The 18,951-nt window shown below is 39.0% G+C and overlaps 1 protein-coding gene across 4 annotated transcripts in view; it reads left to right on the top strand.

Annotated features, from left to right (window-relative positions):
- Positions 1-18,951, top strand: part of Vps13b (vacuolar protein sorting 13 homolog B) — a 564,858-nt gene that overhangs the window by 257,972 nt on the left and 287,935 nt on the right. For all 4 annotated transcript variants that reach the window (XM_031359340.1, XM_031359343.1, XM_031359341.1 and 1 more), the window contains exon 25: positions 2,930-3,133. In XM_031359340.1, the coding sequence (XP_031215200.1) occupies positions 2,930-3,133 (204 nt within the window). The remainder of the gene's footprint in view (positions 1-2,929; positions 3,134-18,951) is intronic.

Genomic DNA, 18,951 nt, shown 5'->3' on the forward strand with positions numbered 1-18,951 from the left:
TGTGGCGGGAGGAATTTCTTTTCTGGTCCAGTCTATTTGGAGTTCTATAGGCTTCTTGTATGTTCATGTGCATTTCTTTCTTTAGGTTATGGAAGTTTTCTTCTATAATTTTGTTGAAGATATTTACTGACCCTTTGAGTTGGAGGTCTTCACTCTCTTCTATACCTATTATCCTTAGGTTTGGTCATTTCATTGTGTCCTGGATTTCCTGGATGTTTTAGGTCAGGAACTTCTTGCATTTTGCATTTTCTTTGACTGTTGTGTCAATGTTTTCTATGGTATCTTCTGCGCTTGAGATTCTCTCTTCTATCTCTTGTATTCTGTTGATGATGCTTTCATCTATGTTTCCTGACTTGTTTCCTAAGATTTCTAACTTCAGAGTTGTCTCTCTTTGTGATTTCTTAACTGTTTCTACTTCCATTTTTAGGTCCTAGATGGTTTTGCTCAATTCCTTCACCTGTTTGTTTGTGCTTTCCTGTAATTCTTTAAGGGATTTTTTTGTGTCCTCTTTAAGCGCTTGTACCTCTTTACCTGTGTTCTCCTGTATCTCTTTTAAGGGAGTTATTCATGTTCTTCTTAAATTTTTCTAATACCATCGTGAGATATGATTTTAGATCCAAATCTTGCTTTTCCGGTGTTTTGGGATATCCAGGACTTACTGTGGTGGGAGTACTAGATTCTGATGAAGCCAAGTCGTCTTGGTTTCTGTTGGTAAGATTCTTGGCGTTTGTCTTTCGCCATCTGTTGATCTCTGGTGTTAGATGTTCTTGCTGTCTCTGACTAGAGCTTGTTACTCCTGTGGGTCTGTAAGCCTTTGTCAGCACTTCTGGGAGATCAGCTCCCCTCTTGTAAAACCCAGGCGCAGATGGCTGTGGATCAGTTGTCCATCCTGAGTCCTGGGGTCAGAGCACACCCTGTACACAGGATCTCCACTTGTGGGAAAAGTGCAAAGAGGGCTGTGAATCTGTTGTCCCTCCTAGGTGTGGAGGGAGGTTGGGAGGATCCTGTCCCAGCTGCCCTGTCACTTCTGAGGCCTGTGCCTCCTTGCTGGTCCCGCCTTAGAAGGTCACCAGAGAGAGAATGGTGGATCTCACCCGAGTCTGGGTGAGAGCACTCTGTGAAGGCAGGCTGTCTGCTTGCAGGGAAGGGGCAGAGAGGGCTGCGGATCCACTGCAGTCACTCCTATGTGTAGATGGAGGTTGAGAGGATCTTGTCCTGGCTGCCCTGCCAGTTGTGAGGCCTGCTGTTACACCTTTTAAAGAACAATAGTGGAAGGAATCAGAAGTAGTGATGATAAAAACAGTATTGTGCCTCTGAAGTAAAGAACCCTAAAAACCCTTAGGAGCAGAAATTACTTCCTTTGGACAATGCTCTCCTTATTAAACAGCTTGTTTATTTAGGGAAAAGGGAAACAATCATTCATAAGCATTTGAGTTCCAACACTTCCTCTTAAGGGAAAAATCTTAATTATGAAATAGAGAATGACTTGAATGGTTTTTCTATAAAGCTCCTTTTCTTTCTTTTCTTTTCTTTTCTTTTCTTTTGTTTTTTTTGTTTTTTTTGTTTTTTTTGTTTTTTTTGTTTTTTTGTTTTAAAGAATCTGTAGTCCTTAGATCATTTTAAAACTACAAATATTCCTGATTCGAGATTTGAGGCTTCAGTGCACAAAAAAAAAAAACAGTAGAAATCTAGAGCATGCAGAGTTTACATCAAGGAAGCACTAACAGCAGTGTCTCTGGGCATGTGAGTGACAGCAGTGTCTCTGTGCAAGTGAGTGACAGCAGTGTCTCTGTGCATGTGAGTGACAGCAGTGTCTCTGTGCATGTGAGTGACAGCAGTGTCTCTGTGCATGTGAGTGACAGCAGTGTCTCTGTGCATGTGAGTGACAGCACTGTCTCTGGGCATGTGAGTGACAGCACTGTCTCTGGGCATGTGAGTGACAGCACTGTCTCTGGGCATGTGAGTGACAGCAGTGTCTCTGTGCATGTGAGTGACAGCACTGTCTCTGTGCATGTGAGTGACAGCAGTGTCTCTGTGCATCTGAGTGATAGAGCAGTGTCTCTGTACATCTGTTTTGCCCATATGAGAGACTTGCCTCATCATCTGGATGTGTCCTAGGGCTGAAACTCTTTATAAATAGGAGAACTTTACTTTTTTAAAATCACAATCAGAGTATGGTATCCAGCTGTGGGTTTGCTTATATGTTATTTTTGCCTTCCCCCCAGGCTTGTTTTATACAGTATGTGCCAATATGTTCTCATACAAACTCCATGATTAATGCTTATTTATGAAATCTTGTATAAATATCTTAGAACTCAGTCAAACAATTTGCAAGTTAAACAGGTTTTCTCTGAATGTTGGAATGACATACCCCAGGGGAAGTAGGTTGGAGATGTTTTCTATCTCTAAAAGTCTCATAAGTTAATGTTTTTCTTTTCCTACTCTCTGCTATATCACTCTTTTCACTTGCCTCAAAAGAAATCCCATGTCATTTTCATCCCAGAAAAATAGAGAAGATTTAGCTATGGAAATTATTTTGAAGGAAGGGTAATAGCCGCTCTAAAGTGCACAAAGTAACCACACTTCCCAGTGTGTATTTGCTTTCTGCTTTTACCAGTTCTCTGTGTAAGAGGCATTTGTATTTGTTCATTATCATTCTTAAAAGGAATCTACTTCTCAATAGTGAGCACTGCTAGTTAGACTGCATTCATCTGCAGAAATGCTTGCTGATCATAAAATAGCACAGCATAAGTTTGCGGCTTGTGTAAACCAGTCCTGCTCCGTGATGTTTTCTGACCGTTACTTGGTCGTTAGTCATTTTGTAAACTCTCACATTTTGAACTTGTCAGTTTTCTTATATCTAGCATTTTAGTAGGTTGTGAATAGACTTTGAAACGTAATTCTTCTCCCTACTCTCCCTTACTCTCAGGTCCAGCTCATTTATGAATTGGCTGATACCATGAGTAAAGTCTGGAGTAAAATTCAGAAGAAAGGTAATCTTAGTCCATCTTCAGTCTACCCAGAGACAATGACAGGGCCTGTCCCCAGTTCTCCAGTTCGGAGCAGCGTAGGCACAGCTCCACCAGACACCAGCACCTGTAGCCCATCTGCTGACATCGGAACTACCACTGAGGTAAGTGATTCTGAAAATCTGTTACCCAGTGAGAGATAAAATACAATGAAGTTCTGTCACCATTGAAAATGAAAGTGACTTTACCACTATGGAAGCGGACAGATGGAGTTCTTCAGGAGCTCTTGAGGAGCTCTTGAGGAGCTCTGCTGTGCTCTACCCTGCCTGGATCTGCATAGCCAAGTAATTACTACAAAGAAACTTACCTAGGATTCATATGCAGAGGCTACAGATAGTGGTAGTGCTGCTGAAGTGTGACTTTCTGGAGCAGTGACAAACTTTGGATACAATTTTGAAGAAAGCATAATTGGGTCTTTAAGTCGATTGTTATATTTCTAAGACTGATTATTCTGTGATACAACTTTCATTGTGTTGCACAACTGTAGTATTCACCAAAGGCCCTACTGTATCAGGAATGACACCAAGCCAACCTCAGATATTCTCTTTCATTTCTACCTCTTACTCCTCCTGTCCCTACCTTCTAAGCCTCCCTGAGGAGAACCACCTTTCTGAACTAGCTGGTGGTAGATGCTGTGGCTTTGTTTCTGCAGAGATAAGACAGATTCCTCTGGAAAGGGACTTAAATGAGGGGAGTATTACTTGGTTTTTGTAATTTTACAAATCAGTAAAAGCAAGCAAACTGGAATGGCTGACCTTATCTGATCTAAACCTTTCAAACAGTTGTAAAAGATCTATTTATTTTTCTACAATCAGCTTCTGTCTCCTAAAGCCTAAAGAAGTGATGGGAATTTTTGTTTGTTTGTTTCTCCCTTTTCCAAATGAGGAAGAGTTAAATAGACTACCATGTCTGTTAAAGTAAGAGCAGTAAGAGGCTTTCTCATGTAGAAAGCCTCAATGTTGTTGGTCTCAAAAGCTTTGAAAAGTTTTACAGTAAAGTACTTGATTCATTATAGCTGTAGCAGTTTTCACATTTAATTACAGAATACTCTTCTTTCTCCTTCTCTCCTCTCCTCTTTCCTTTCTTCTCTCTGCTCTTTTCTCTCTTCTCCTCTCTCCCTCTCCTCTATATCCTCCTCTCCTCTCCTGTCCCCTCCCCTCCCCTCCTCTCCCCTCTCCACTCCTGTCTTCTACTCTCCTCTGTTTGATTTTGAAGACAGATTCTCTATGTAATCTTGCCTATCCTGGAACTGTCTCTATAGACCAGTCTGGCCTCAACTTAGAGTTCCACCTGCCTTTGCTTCCAAATGCAGGGATTAAAGGTATGCAACATCACTTCTCAGCTGAGAATACTCATTTTAATAGCATAGCTATAAGATATAACTTAAGATATACAACCTGTAAGATAAGAGAGTCTGTGAAATAGAGTAATTGAAGTTTGAAGTAGTAAGTTGCTAAACAAAGATGGCTACAAGGCAGTTGATATAGACAGTTAAATTGAGAGACATTTGTTTTAGTAGGAGATAAAGGAGTATTTCATCAAACAGTTGTTTGCCAGTCATGTGTTCACAAGAATGTCAGCCTTTGGACTTCCTACTATGAAAGTACTTATACCTCTTGGGAATTGCCATTCATCTAATTCATAGCACAAATGGCGTGTGCTACAGTCATGCAGTGTGCAACCAGTGCAAAAGATCTAGTGACCTAAATATAAGCTGTAATAGAAGTAAATGTTACCGACATTTGTACATAAATCATGATAGGATTTCTCCTGGGAAATTTATTGATATTTTGAGAGAAAGTAATATTTGAATAGTTTTAATAAATTAATGAGATTTTAATGAATGAGAGTTGGGTGCAGTTTTATTTAGTAGAGTTAACAACATAACAGACTAGAAGAATGGTCTTCATATGTCAAAGTGAAGACATTTTAAAAGGAAGTGAGATCAATCAGGAATAAGAGGGCTTTACTCAGTTACTTTAAAACTAATTCTGAGCTGGACATGTAGCTCAGTAGTAGACCACTGTCCTAGTTTGCATAAACTCTGGGTTTAATCCCTAGTTCCAGCAAAAAAAAAAAAGGAAAATTTAGTCAGACTTTGGCTATTCTTCAGTTAATTTGAAGTTAGAACATTGATTTTTCTTAAATTTTGATAAAGATAATTTGAATTAATTTGATTAAATTAATTATTTTAGTTTGACAAAAAAAAAAAAAAACCTAAAAATGAGAGGTGAGATCCACCATTTTCTCTCTGGTGACTTTCTAAGGCAGGACCAGGTAAGAGGCACAGGCTTCACAAGTGGCAGGGCATCCTGGACAGGATCCTTTCTACCTCCATCTATACCTAGGAGTGACTGCAGCTGGTCCACAGCCCTCTCTGCCCCTTCTAGTCCTTCTGACTAGAGCTTGCCTCCAGGGAGTGCTCTAACCAGGTGAAATCTGCCATTTTCTCTCCAGTGATTTTCTAAGGCAGGACCAGCCAGGAGGCATGGGCCTCACAAGTGGCAGGGCAGCCTAGGCATTCAGGATCCTTTCTACCTCAGACCACACCTAAGAGGGACAACAGATCCACTGTCCTCTCTACAACTTTCCCTCAAGTGGAGATCCTGTCTCCAGGGTATGCCCTGACCTCAGGACTCAGGAGGGACAACTGATCCACAGCCATCTGCACCCAGGTTTTACCAGAGGAGAGCTGATCTCCCAGAAGTGTTGACACAGGCTTATAGACCCACAGGAATAACAAGCTCTAGTCAGAGACAGCAAGAACATCTAACACCAGAGATCAACAGATGGCGAAAGGCAAACGCCAAGAATCTTACCAACAGAAACCAAGACGACTTGGCTTCATCAGAATCTAGTACTCCCACCACAGTAAGTCCTGGATATCCCAAAACACTGGAAAAGCAAGATTTGGATCTAAAATCATATCTCACGATGGTGCTAGAAAAATTTAAGAAGAACATGAATAACTCCCTTAAAAGAGATACAGGAGAACACAGGTAAAGAGGTATAAGCCCTTAAAGAGGAAACACAAAAATCCATTAAAGAATTACAGGAAAACACGAATAAACAACTAGAAGCCTGGACATAACATCTGTCCCAACACTGGGAGTAGCTGGGACCATCTGGACCAGGCACAGAGGAACTGCGCCAGCCCAGTGGCGCGGGTTCCTTCTGGTTCCACAACACCCAGAGGAAGCCCCACTCCCAGGCGATCTAACATGCTCAGCATCAGAGGTGAGGAGGACACAACATCTGTCCCAACACTGAGAGTAACTGGGACCAGCAGGACCCAGGCACTCAGAACTCTGCCAGTCCAGTGGCTCTGGTTCCTTCTGGTCTGTCGGGCCTGTGCCCTGAGTAGACATTGGACTCTGCAGTCAGTCCCAAAACACCCAGAGGAAGCTCCACTCCCAGGTGCTCTAACAAGTCCAGGATCAAAGGATCACAGAGACAGCTTGACTCTGAGGAGTTCTAACAAAATCAGGATCAGAGGAAGGACAGGCTCCAGTCAGATTTAGCAAGGGCAGGTAGCACTAGAGATAACCAGATGATTCTGGGCAAGTGTAAGAATATAAGCAACACAAATCAAGTTTACTTGGCATCATCAGAACCCAATACTCCCACCTTTGCAAGTCCTGGACACACTATCACACCGGAAAAGCAAGATTCAGATCTAAAGTCACTTCTCATGATGATGATACAGAATTTTAAAAAAGACATAAATAGCACCCTCAAAGAAATACAGGAGAACGCAAGTAAACAGTTAGAAGCTCTTCAAGAGGAAACACAAAAATCCCTTAAAGAACTACAGGAAAACACAATCAAACTGGTGAAAGAAATGAGGAAAACCATCTAGAATCTAAAAATGGAAGTAGAAACAATAAAGAAATCAGAAAGAGAGACAACCCTGGAGATACAAAACCTAGGAAAGAAATCAGGGGTCGTAGATGCAAGCATCACCAACAGATACAAGACATAGAGGAGAGAATCTCAGGGGTAGAAGATACCATGGAAGACATTGACACAACAGTCAAAGAAAATGCAAAAAGCAAAAACCTCCCAATCCAAAACATCTATCAGTATTACACCAGACTTCTCTCCAGAGACTAAGAAAGCCAGAATATCCTGGGTTGCTGACATACAGACCCGAAGAGAACACAAATTCCAGCCCAGACTACTATACCCAGGAAAACTCTCAATTACCATAGATGGAGAAACCAAAGTATTCCATGACAAAACCAAATTCACACAATATATTTCCACAAATCCAGCTCTTCAAAGGGTAATAAATGGAAAACTCCAACACAAGGAAGGAAGGAACTACATCCCTGAAAATGGAAAAATGTAATCTTCTAACAAAACTAAAAGAAGATAGCCACATAAAGGGAATTCCAACTCTAACAACAAAAATAACAGAAAGCAACAATTGCTTTTCCTTAATATCTATTAATATCAATGGACTCAATTCACCAATAAAAAGACATAGACTATCAGACTGCGTAAATAAACAGGACCCAACATTTTGTTGCATACAGGAAACCCACCTCAGTTAATGACAGACACTACCTCAGAATAAAAGGATGGAAAACAATTTTCCAAGCCATTGGTCCCAAGAAAAAGCTGGAGTAGCCATTCTAATATGGAATAAAATAAACTTTCACTTTAAAGTAATCAAAAAAAATAAGAAGGGAAACTTCATACTCATCAAAGTTATGATCTACCAAGATGAACTCTCAATTCTGAACCTCTGTTCCCCAAATGCAAGGGCATCTACATTCATAAAAGGAACTTTACTAAAGATCAAACACACATTGCACTGCACACAGTAATAGTGGTAGATTTCAATACCCCACTCTCTGCAATGGGCAGATCATGGAAACAGAAACTAAACAAGGACACAGTGAGACTAACAGAAGTCATGAAACAAATGGATTTAACAAATATCTATAGAACTTTTTAACCTAAAACAAAAGGATATACCTTCTCAGCACCTCATGGTACCTTCTCCAAAACTGACCATATAATTGGTCACAGATAAGGCCTCAACAGATACAAGAAGATGGAAATAATTCCATGCACCCTTTCAGATCACCATGGACTAAGGATGCTCCTCAAAAACAGCATAAACAATAGAATGCCCACATACACATGGAAGTTTAACAACACTACTCAATGATAACTTGGTCAAGGAAGAAATAAAGAAAGAAATTAAAGACTTTCTAGAGATTAATGAAATGATACCACAACATACCTAAACTTATGGGACACAATGAAAGCAGTCCTAAGAGGAAATCTAATAGCTTTAAATGCCTCCAAAAAGAAATTGGAGAGAGCATACACCAGCAATTTGATAGCACATCTGAAAGCTCTAGGACAAAAAGAAGCAAATTCACCCAATAGGATTCAAAGACAGGAAATAATCAAACTCAGGGCTGAAATCAACCAAATAGAAACAAAAAGAACATTACAAAGAATCAACCAAACCAGGAGCTGGTTCTTTGAGAAAATCAACAAAATAGATAAACTCTTAGCCAGACTAACTAAAGGGCACAGAGACAGTATCCTAATTAACAAGATCAGAAATGAAAAGGGAGACATAACAGCACACACTGAGGAAATCCAATAAATCATGAGATCCTACTACAAAAGGCTGAACTCAACAAAACTGGAAAACTTGGATGAAATGGACAATTTTCTAGACAGATACCAGGTACCAAAGTTAAATCAAGATCATATCAACGATCTAAACAGTGCCATATCTGCTAAGGAAATAGAAACAGTTATTAATAGTCTCCAAACCAAAAAAAGCCCAGGACCAGATGGGTTTAGTGCAGAGTTTTATCAAACCCTCAAAGAGGACCTAATACCAATACTCCTCAAACTATTCCACAAAAAAGAAACAGAAGGTACTCTACCCAATTCATTCTGTAAAGCCACAATTACTCTTAGACCTAAACCACACAAAGCCCTAAAAAAGCCCAGGATAAGATGGGTTTAGTGCAGAGTTTTATAAAACCTTCAAAGAAGACCTAATACCAATACTCCTCAAACTATTCCACAAAAAAGAAACAGAAGGTACTCTACCCAATTCATGCTGTAAAGCCACAACTACTCTTCTACCTAAACCACACAAAGCCCTAACAAAGAAAGAAAACTTCAGACCAATTTCCCTTATGAATATTGATGCAAAAATACTCAATAAAATTCTTGCAAAACGAATCAGAGATCACATCAAAATGATCATCCACCATGATCAAGTAGGGTTCATCCCAGGGATGCAGGAATGGTTCACTATATGGAAATCTATCAACGGAATTCACTATATAAACAAACTCAAAGAAAAAAATCATATAATCATCTCATTAGATGCTGAGAAAGCATTTGACAAAATCCAACATCCCTTCATGATAAAAGTCCTGGAAAGATCAGGAGTTCAAGGTCCATAGTTAAACATAGTTAAAAGCAATATAGAGCAAACCAGTAGCCAACATCAAACTAATTGGAGAGAAACTTGAAGCAATCCCACTAAAATCAGGGACTAGAGAAGGCTGCCCACTCTCTCCCTCCCTATTCAATATTGTAGTTGAAATCCTAGCCAGTGCAATTAGGCAACAAAAGGAGATCAAAGAGATACGAATTAGAAAGGAAGAAGTTAAAAAATCATTTATTATAATTGCTGATTATATGATAATATACTTAAGTGACCCCAAAATTCTACCACACAGCTCCTAAACCTGATAAAGAACTACAGCAAAGTAGCTGGACATATAATTAACTCAAGCAAATCAGTAGCCTTCCTCTTCACAAAGGATAAACAGGCAGAGAAAGAAATTAGGGAAAAAACATCCTTCACAATAGCTACAAATAATATAAAATACCTTGTTGTGTTTCTAAGCAAGGAAAAGATCTGTTTGACAAGAGCTTCAAGTCTCTGAAGAATGAAATTGAAGATCTCAGAAGAGATCTTCTCGTGGATTGGCAGGATTAATATAGTAAAAATGGCTATCTTGTTGAAGGCAATCTTCAGATTCAATGCAATCTCCATCAAAATTCCAACTCAATTCTTTATAGACTTAGAGCAATTTGCAAATTCATGTGGAATAACAAAAAACCTAGGATAGTGAAAACTATTCTCAACAATAAAGAAACCTCTGGTGGAATCACCATTCTGGACCTTAAGCTGTACTACAAAGCAATTGTGATAAAAACTGCATGTTATTGGTACAGTGACAGGTAGGTAGATTAATGGAATAGAATTGAAGACCCAGAAATGCACCCACACACCTATGGTCACTTGATTTTTGACAATGGAGCTAAAACTATTCTGTGTAAAATAGACAGCATTTTCAACAAATGCTACTGGCTCAACTGGCAGTTCGCATGTAGAAGAATGCAAATCGATCCATTCCTATCTCCTTGTACAAAGCTCAAGTCCAAGTGGATCAGGAACCTCCACATCAAAGCAGACACACTGAAACTAATACAAGAGAAAGTGGGGAAGAGCCTCAAGCACATAGGTACAGGGGAAAATTTCCTGAAGAGAACACCAATAGCTTCTGCTCTAAGATCAAGAATCGACAAATGGGACCTCATAAAGTTGCAAAGCTTCTGTAAGGCAAAAAACACTGTCAATAGGACACAACGGCAACCAACAAATTGGGAAAAGATCTTTACCAATCCTCTATCTGTTAGAGAGCTAATATCCAATATATACAAAGATCTCAAGAAGTTATACTCCAGAGAACCAAATAACCCTATTAAAAAATGAGGTATAGAGTTAAACAAAGAATTCTCAACTGAGGAATACCGAATGGCTGAGAAGCACCTAAAGAAATGTTCAACATCCTTAGTCATCAGGGAAATGCATATCAAAACAACCCTGAGAATCCACCTCACACCAGTCACAATGGGTAGGATAAAAATCTTAGGTGAGAGCAGATGTTCGAGAGGTTGTGGAGAAAGAGGAACACTCCTCCATTGCTGGTGGGATTGCAAGCCGGTTCAACCGTTCTGGAAATCAGTTTGATGGTTCCTCTGGAATTTCACATAGTACTACCAGAGGACCCAGCTATACCATTCCTGGGCATATACCCAGAAGATGCTCTAACATGTAATAAGGATACATGCTCCACCATGTTCATAGCAGCCTTATTTATAATAGCCAGAAACTGGAAACCACCCAGATGTCCCTTAGTAGAGGAATGGATACAGAAATTGTGGTACATCTATACGAAGGAGTACTACTCAGCTATTAAAAACAATGAATTTATGAAATTCTTAGGGAAATGGATGCATCTGGAGAATATCATCCTGAGTGAGGTAACCCATTCGCAAAAGAACACACTTGGTAGGCACTTTCTGATAAGTGGATATTAGCCCAGAAGATCGGAATACACGAAGTACAATCCATAAACCACAAGAAACTCAAGAAAGAAGACCAAAATGTGGACACTTCATTCCTTCTTAAAATGGGGAACAAAATAGCCATGGAAGGAGTTGCCGAGACTAATTATGGAGCAGAGACTGAAGGAAAGATAATCCAGCCTGATATAGCTGTCTCCTGAGAGGCTCTGACAGTACCCGACTAATACAGAATTAGAAGCTCACAGCCATCCATTGAACTGAGTACATAGTCCCCAATGAATGAGCTAGAGAAAGGACCCATGGAGCTGAAGGGTTTGCAGCCCCTTAGGACAAACAACATGGTGGGACTCATGGCTCCAGCTGCATATGTATAGTAGAGGATGACCAAGTGGGTCATCAGTGGGAGGAGAGAAAAAAAAAAAACCAAAAATGAATGAATGTTAATGTAAAGTATTCAAGAATTAATTATCAAGAGTAACTATGTGAAAGAGTTTATTTGAAACAATATAGAATATAGGCTGAACAACCTTAAAGTGGCAGTCATTTGCACAGTATGTACTCTTTAATCTAGATAGTGTGGCCAGAAGGAGTAGTTGGCTACGGAGATAGTCATTGGACCTAACTCTTGGGAAGCTTGTTCCTTCAGGTTCCTTGAGATGCTTTGGCTCACTTGTCTCCATGAAGGAGAGAAGGGCTGTGGTTGAGATAGTTTAATGTTAGCCTTGAATAGTACAGCCAGACTTTATATCTTAGATGTTCTTCTTTTACATACCTTAATGTTTTTGTTTCCTTTCAGTAAAATATTTTTGTGGGGATCACAGTAATCTGCGAATGCACCTGCATTTCAATGTATCTCCTTAATAATTCAGTAGTAAAGGACAATATAAAGAGTTGGTGAATGTTTTCTTAGTGTGTAAGAATCTGTCAGCTATAGCTCACCCTGTGCCTCATCAGTTCAACAAAAATTTAAACTTTGGGCTAAGTTTTTATTTCTTATTTCCTTTTGCTTATAGTGTTTCTAGAAATTTGCTTTATGGCCTTTCCAATTTTCTTTCCTTCTACCATTGAATCATATGGTTAAGTCATTTTCATGATCCTTTGAGTTCCGGTATAACAAATATCTTGATTTTTTTTTTGGATTTGCCCATGTGTTCAAATGTACCACCTGCCTAATTTAGTGCAAGTAAAGTTGTTTTCTCATTGGAAAGCATGGGAATACAGAGAACCTGTATCACAGGAGACTATATAAACACATGGAGTCTGTCCCAGTGCTTTCTTGAACAAAGCATTGCTGTGCAGCACTGCAGTCCTTTGCTTTTCTTGAGTCATCCTTGCACTGAACTTGTCTTCCCATTACAGAAAGCTATCATATTAGCAACATTGCATGTGAGCATCAGAACCATTTGGGCACAGAGCATACACAACATACGTTTTGAGTATAATCGTGTGACATTTCTCATGGTGTTGCAGATGATCTGCATCTACATGATGATCTTTACTGTGTGAAGTGGCAATAAAACTCCAACTCACTCAGTGTACCATCTTCTCTAAACCCCTACTCCAACACACCATAGGCTGAGGGAGTGAGTGTGCTGTCTTTGTCCAGACAGATCATAAACTATTAGCATACTAGTCAGCGAACTCTGTTACTTTTCTTTTACAAGTACCTTCTTAATATACTTTTCTTAATATTTTATAATTTTCCAACACATATGTAGGGAAAGTTATTATATTTTACTCTCGTGTGTGTGTGTTTGTTTGTTTGTTTGTTTGTTTTAAAAACAGGTCTCATTATAATCCCAGGTCGGCCTGGAATTCCCTACATAGACCAGGCTGGCTTCAAGCTCACAGGTCCACCTGCCTCTGCCTCTAGAGTGCTGAGACTAAAGAAGTGCACTACCCTTCCTTGTTAGGACAAAATAGTATAACAGACAATATTGTAGAGCTGCTGTGGCACCATTAGGATCCAGAATATTCCTCAGACACGGTCTCAGAGGAAAATTAAAAGCTAAATTAAAGTGATAGTTTTAAACCATGATAGTTTAAAATAATTGCTCAATAAGCCACAGGTATATATCATAGATTGACACTGATTGACTGTTCACTTCTCAATAAGTCCTAGTATTATTGTTGTCTTTGAAAGAGCTAGGAATATAGACTTGTCCTGTTTTCAATGCAAATGTCACTTTTTGTCAGATAGATTCACAGAATTTCTTCAATGGGAGTACTCATTAAAATAATGGCTTTACAGGAATTATCTCCTCACATTCTCAAGACAGTAAGGACTTCGGGTGGGTGATACAATTTCTGTGTTCTTTATTTATTTATTCAGTTTACAACCCAATATCAGGCCTTTTTCTCTTCATAGTACCCCCTCATATAAGTCTTCCCTCCATTCCACCTTTTCCTTCTCAAGGGGTAACCACTCTCTGGGTGTTCTTGGAGTTAGTTTTCGGGGTATTTTTGCATCAATGTTAATAAGGGAAATTGGTCCGAAATGCTCTTTCCTCATTGAGTCTTTATATGGTCTAGATATCAGGGTGACTGTGGCCTCAGAGAATATCTTTGGCAATATTCCTTCTTTTCCTATTTGTGGAATAGATTGAGGAGTATTGGTATTAGCTCTTCTTTGAACGTCTGGAAGAATTCTGCACTAAAACCATCTGGCCTAGGGATTTTTTTGGTTGGGAGACTTTTAGTGACTGCTTCTCTTTCCTTACGGATTATAGTACTTTTCAGATAGTTTACCTGATCTTGCTTTAGCTTTGGTAATTTTTATCTATCTAGAAAATTATCCACTTCATTCAGATTTTGTGGAGTGCAGGCTTTTGAAGTAAGACCTAATGAATCTTTGAATTTCCTCAATGTCTGTTGTTATGTCTTCCTTTTCTTTTCTGATTTTGTTAATTTGGGTACTGTCTCTCTGTCTTTTAGTTAGTTTGGCTAAGTGTTTGTCTACCTTGTTGATTTTTCTCAAAGAATGAACTCTTAGTTTCCTTGATTCGTTGTATTGTTCTCTTTGTTTTTAATTGATTACAGACCTGAGTTTATTTCCTGCTGTCTACTCCTCCTACGTGCATTTGTTTGTTTCTTTCTTTCTTTTCTTTCTTTTTTTCTAGCGCCTTCAGATGTACTTTAACTTGTTAGTATGAGAACTCTCCCCTTTCTTTATGAGGGCACTTAGTGCTATGAACATTCTTCTTAGTGCCACTTTCGTTGTGTCCCATAAGTTTGGGTGTGTAATGTTCTCATTTTCATTGAATTCTAGAAAGTCTTTTATTTCTTTATTCTTTCATGGTCTCAGCGATCATTAGAGAGTTGTTTAGTTTCCATGAATATATAGGCTTGCTGTTGTTTCTGTTTTTGTTGATTCCAGCTTTAATCCATGGTGACCTGATAAGATGCATGGGGTCATTTCAGTGTTTGGTTACAAAGCAAGCCTCAGCAGATACACAATTATATGGTCAATTTTGGAGAAGGTCCTATAAGGTGCTGAGAAGATGATTTATTATTCTGTATTTGGGTAAAATTTTCTGTGGATATCTGTTAGGTCCATTTGAGTAATAACCTCTGTTAGTTTTGTTATTTTTCTGTTTAGCTCCCTTGTCAATGACCTGTCCATTGGTGAGAATGGGGTCTTGATGTTTCCCACTATTAATGTGGGAGGATCAGTATGCGATTTAAGCTTTAGCAATCTTTCTTTTTTGAATGTGGGTGCCTTTTCATTTGGGACATAGATGTTCAGAATTGTGATACCCTCTTGGTAGATTGTTCCTTTGATGAGTGTGAAATGTCCTTCCCTATCTCTTTTGATTGCTTTCAGTTGAAAGCCTACTTTATTAGATATTAGAATGGTACTTCAGCTTGTTTCTTGGGTCCATTTGCTTGTAAAACCTTTTTCAAGCCCTTTGTACTGAGATGGCTGTCTTTGTTGCTGAGATGTGTTTCTTATATACAGCAAAATGATGGATTCTGTTTTGCATCTGTTCTGTTAGCCTATTTCTTTTTAATGGGGAATTGAGTCCATTGATGTTGAGAGATAATTAATGACCAATGATTATTACTAGCTGTTATTTTGATGTTGGTTGTGGATGTGAGTGGGGTGGGGGGAGAGCAAGCGCCTGCCTTCTGTTGGTTTTAATGGTATGAAATTACTTATTTTTTATGTTTTCTTGAGTATAGTTAGCCTCATTGGGTTGGAATTTTCCTTCTAATTCCCTCTGAAGGGTTGGCTACTAGAAAGGTATTGTTTGGATTTAGTTTTATCATGGGATATCTTGGGTTCTCCATCTATGGTGATTGAAAATTTTGCTGGATATAGGAGTCTGGGTTGACATCTGTGGTCTCTTAGGGTCTGCAAGAGCTCTGTCCAGGCCCTTCTAGCTTTTAGAGTCTCACATAAGAAATCGTATATAGTTCTGATAGGTCTGCCTTTGTTACTTGGCCTTTTCCCCTTGATGCTTTTAAAATTCTTTCTTTGTATTTAGTGTTTACTTAGTGTTTTGACTATGATAACAGAGGAATATTTTCTTTTCTGGTCCAAACTGTTTTGTGTTCTATAAGCTTCTTGTACTTTTATAGGCATCTCTTTCTTTATGTTATAGAAATTTCCTTCTGTGATTTTGTTGAAGATGTTTTCTGGGCCTTTGAGTTGGGAATCTTCTTCTATTTCTGTTATGTTTAGGTTTGGTCTTTTCATGCTGTCCCATTTTTCCTAGATGTTTTGTGTCATGAACTTTTTAGATTTTGCATTTTCTTTAATTCATATGTTGATTTCTTCTCTTATCTTCTACATCTGAGATTCTCACCTCTATCTCCTGTATTCTGTTGGTGATATACATGTCTATAGTTCCTGAACTCTTTCTTAGGTTTTCCATCTCCAGCATTGTCTAAGTTTGTGTTTTCTTTATTGCTTCTATTTCCCTGTATAGGTCTTAGTTTTATTCATATTCTTCACCTGTTTGATTATATTTTCCTGTATTTCCTTATATTTATTTTTTTTGTGTTTTAATGCCTCTACCTGTTTGAATGGATTCTTCTGTATGTCCTTGAGGGATTTATTCATGTCCTCTTTAAAGGCCTGTGTCATCGTTAGAAGATTAGATTTAAGATCCTCTTCTTGGGCTTCACTTTCTTTTGGATATCCATGATTTCTTGTAGCAGATTAGCTGGACTCTGCTGGTGCTATATTGCCCTGGGTCTTGTTGCTTTTGTTCTTACTCTGTTCTTTAGGTGTCTGGTTTTCCTTGATGTTAGCTGGATGATCCTGATGGCAGCAGGACTACTCAGGAAGGTGTGGGTTGCTGTGGGCTGGATAATGGAGGTCAGTGTTTTTGAGTCTGCTAGCTGTGTCTCAGGCCAACCCTACTCTGCAAGCTGTGTCCCTAGTGGACCCAACTGAGATGGCATGTTGATCTGACTAAAATGGGATTTGTGGAGCAGGGTTCCAAGCTCTTGGGGCCCCGGAAGGTTTCCACGGGGAAGCAGGATGCTCTTGGGGTTCCTCAGAGATCCACGTGACCTAAGAGCTGCTACTGAGTTAGACAATAGGGCTTGGTAGACCCATGCAACTCATCTGTGCAGGTTGTATTCCAGGGACCAACTGGGATGGTGGGCAGTTCTCACTAGAATGGAATTGGCCAGGCAGAGTTCCAAGATGGTTAGTTTTGGAGCCCCCAAAGGTTTCCACAGGGAAGCAGGACAGTCTTGGGACCCACAAGGCTTTTCTGGAGTGAAGAGCAAGCACTGAGCTAGATGATTGGGACTCGAGATATTGTGCAATTCACCAATGTAGGCTGTCCCAGGCGGTCCCCGATTTTTACTTTCAAAGTGAAAAATTTCTTTCTTTTCTGTCTAAGTAACTTTCCCAGGGTCATAAGGATAGTAAGTGTCAAAGCTGGAATAATAAATTTGCATGCTGACTCAAGAGTCTCAAATATATAAATTCTTAAACTTAATCTACTGATTAAATTTTCTTTTGTAGTAAGTAGTCATCACCATGTGTAGATGCTTCTTTATACTGCCTTGCTCCCCAATTCATAGTGTCTTATGTCCTATTTCACTTTAATTCTTGGTAATTCTCAGAAGATGTCAATTGAGACAACATGACTCCCACATTCTCTAGTATCTTAGTTCTCTGTTTCTGGTACTTATTTTCTTTTCTGTCTTTTAATCATTTTCCACCTTCCTACCTTACTTGTTCATTGCTTTGTATTTATACTATTTATTTATTTATTTATTTAAGTCTTTTTATGTTTTTTTATAAGTTGTTAATTCTTCCTGCCAGTATTTCTAACCCTCTTGGTTTCAGTTGGTACTTATCCAGTCAGGAGATTGGAGAATGATGGGAAGACAAGAGAACAAAGTGAATGAAAGTATTTTTAAACCTAGTTGCTTCAATACTGATTTCCTAACATTGTAACTTTTTTCTGTCCCTCATTGTGATTTGCTCTAACCCAGATGAGGTAAAAATGCAGTAGGACTGGACTGACGATGTGGTCAGCACATGGAATACATTTCAGAGTTTTGGCAGAACATAGGGGAAAGGAAAAGTCGTAATACAGAGTGTTGACTTTGCTAGCGACCAGAACAGAACTGTACTCGTTTGTTTTCTCTGAAGTGGATTGCTTGGTTCCTTTGACTGGAGAAAATTAGCTCAGCTTTGTCTGTTGCTTTTCTTCCCTTCATTATGGACCCATTTTCTTAGCTCTAAGAATTAGCTTCCTCTTTGGATAGGACATTTGCAGAATTTATCACAGGAGCAAAGATGTTTTCTAACTTCCGTCAGCAGCAGCTGCCTTGTTGCATGAGATCCATCCTCAGAGAGAGTTTTCAGATTAATATTTCCATTCTGTGTACTAGGAAATGAAATCATAGTGAATTAAAGTTAGCAAAACCCAAGGTAGCAACTGGGCCAACTTTTCACCATAATTCTGCGTTTGTGTATTCTATGAATGAGACATTGGTAACAGTGTGGGTCTGTTGCTGCAATGTTAGCATCACATTGTTTAATCTACAGGCTTTAGCATCATAATCTGTCCACGCAAAACATTAATCCACTATGTAGTCAGTTTAAGTACAGTTCTCTTACTCCCTTGAATACAATATATATCTTTATTTGTTTCTGTCCTCTCTAATGTTTGCAAAATTCTGCTTTTCTTTGTATTGGGATGCCTGCTGTTATACTGGTTTTACTGTTTTTTTTTTTTTCCTTTTTTGAAACGAAGTTTCAATATGTAACCCTCGTGGTGGGCCTAGAACTGGCTACCTAAGCCAGGTGGGCTGGGAGCTCAGGAAAGCATGTGTTACCACACCTTGCAATATTTGATATTTTACTTTGAGATTATTATAATTGACTGGGTTGATTTTTAAATGATTGATTTTTTATTTATTTATTTTTTCATCTTTTTATTAGATATTTTCTTTATTTACATGTAAATTTCTCCATTCCCAGTTTCCCCTTCAAAAAACAAACAAACAAAAACAAGAAAAACAAACCCCTGTTGCCTCCCCTCTCCCCATGCCTGCCACCCCACCCTCTCCCACTTATTGGCCC

This window comes from Mastomys coucha, unplaced genomic scaffold, assembly GCF_008632895.1.
Source record: "Mastomys coucha isolate ucsf_1 unplaced genomic scaffold, UCSF_Mcou_1 pScaffold7, whole genome shotgun sequence".
NCBI classification, from domain to species: Eukaryota; Metazoa; Chordata; class Mammalia; order Rodentia; family Muridae; genus Mastomys; species Mastomys coucha.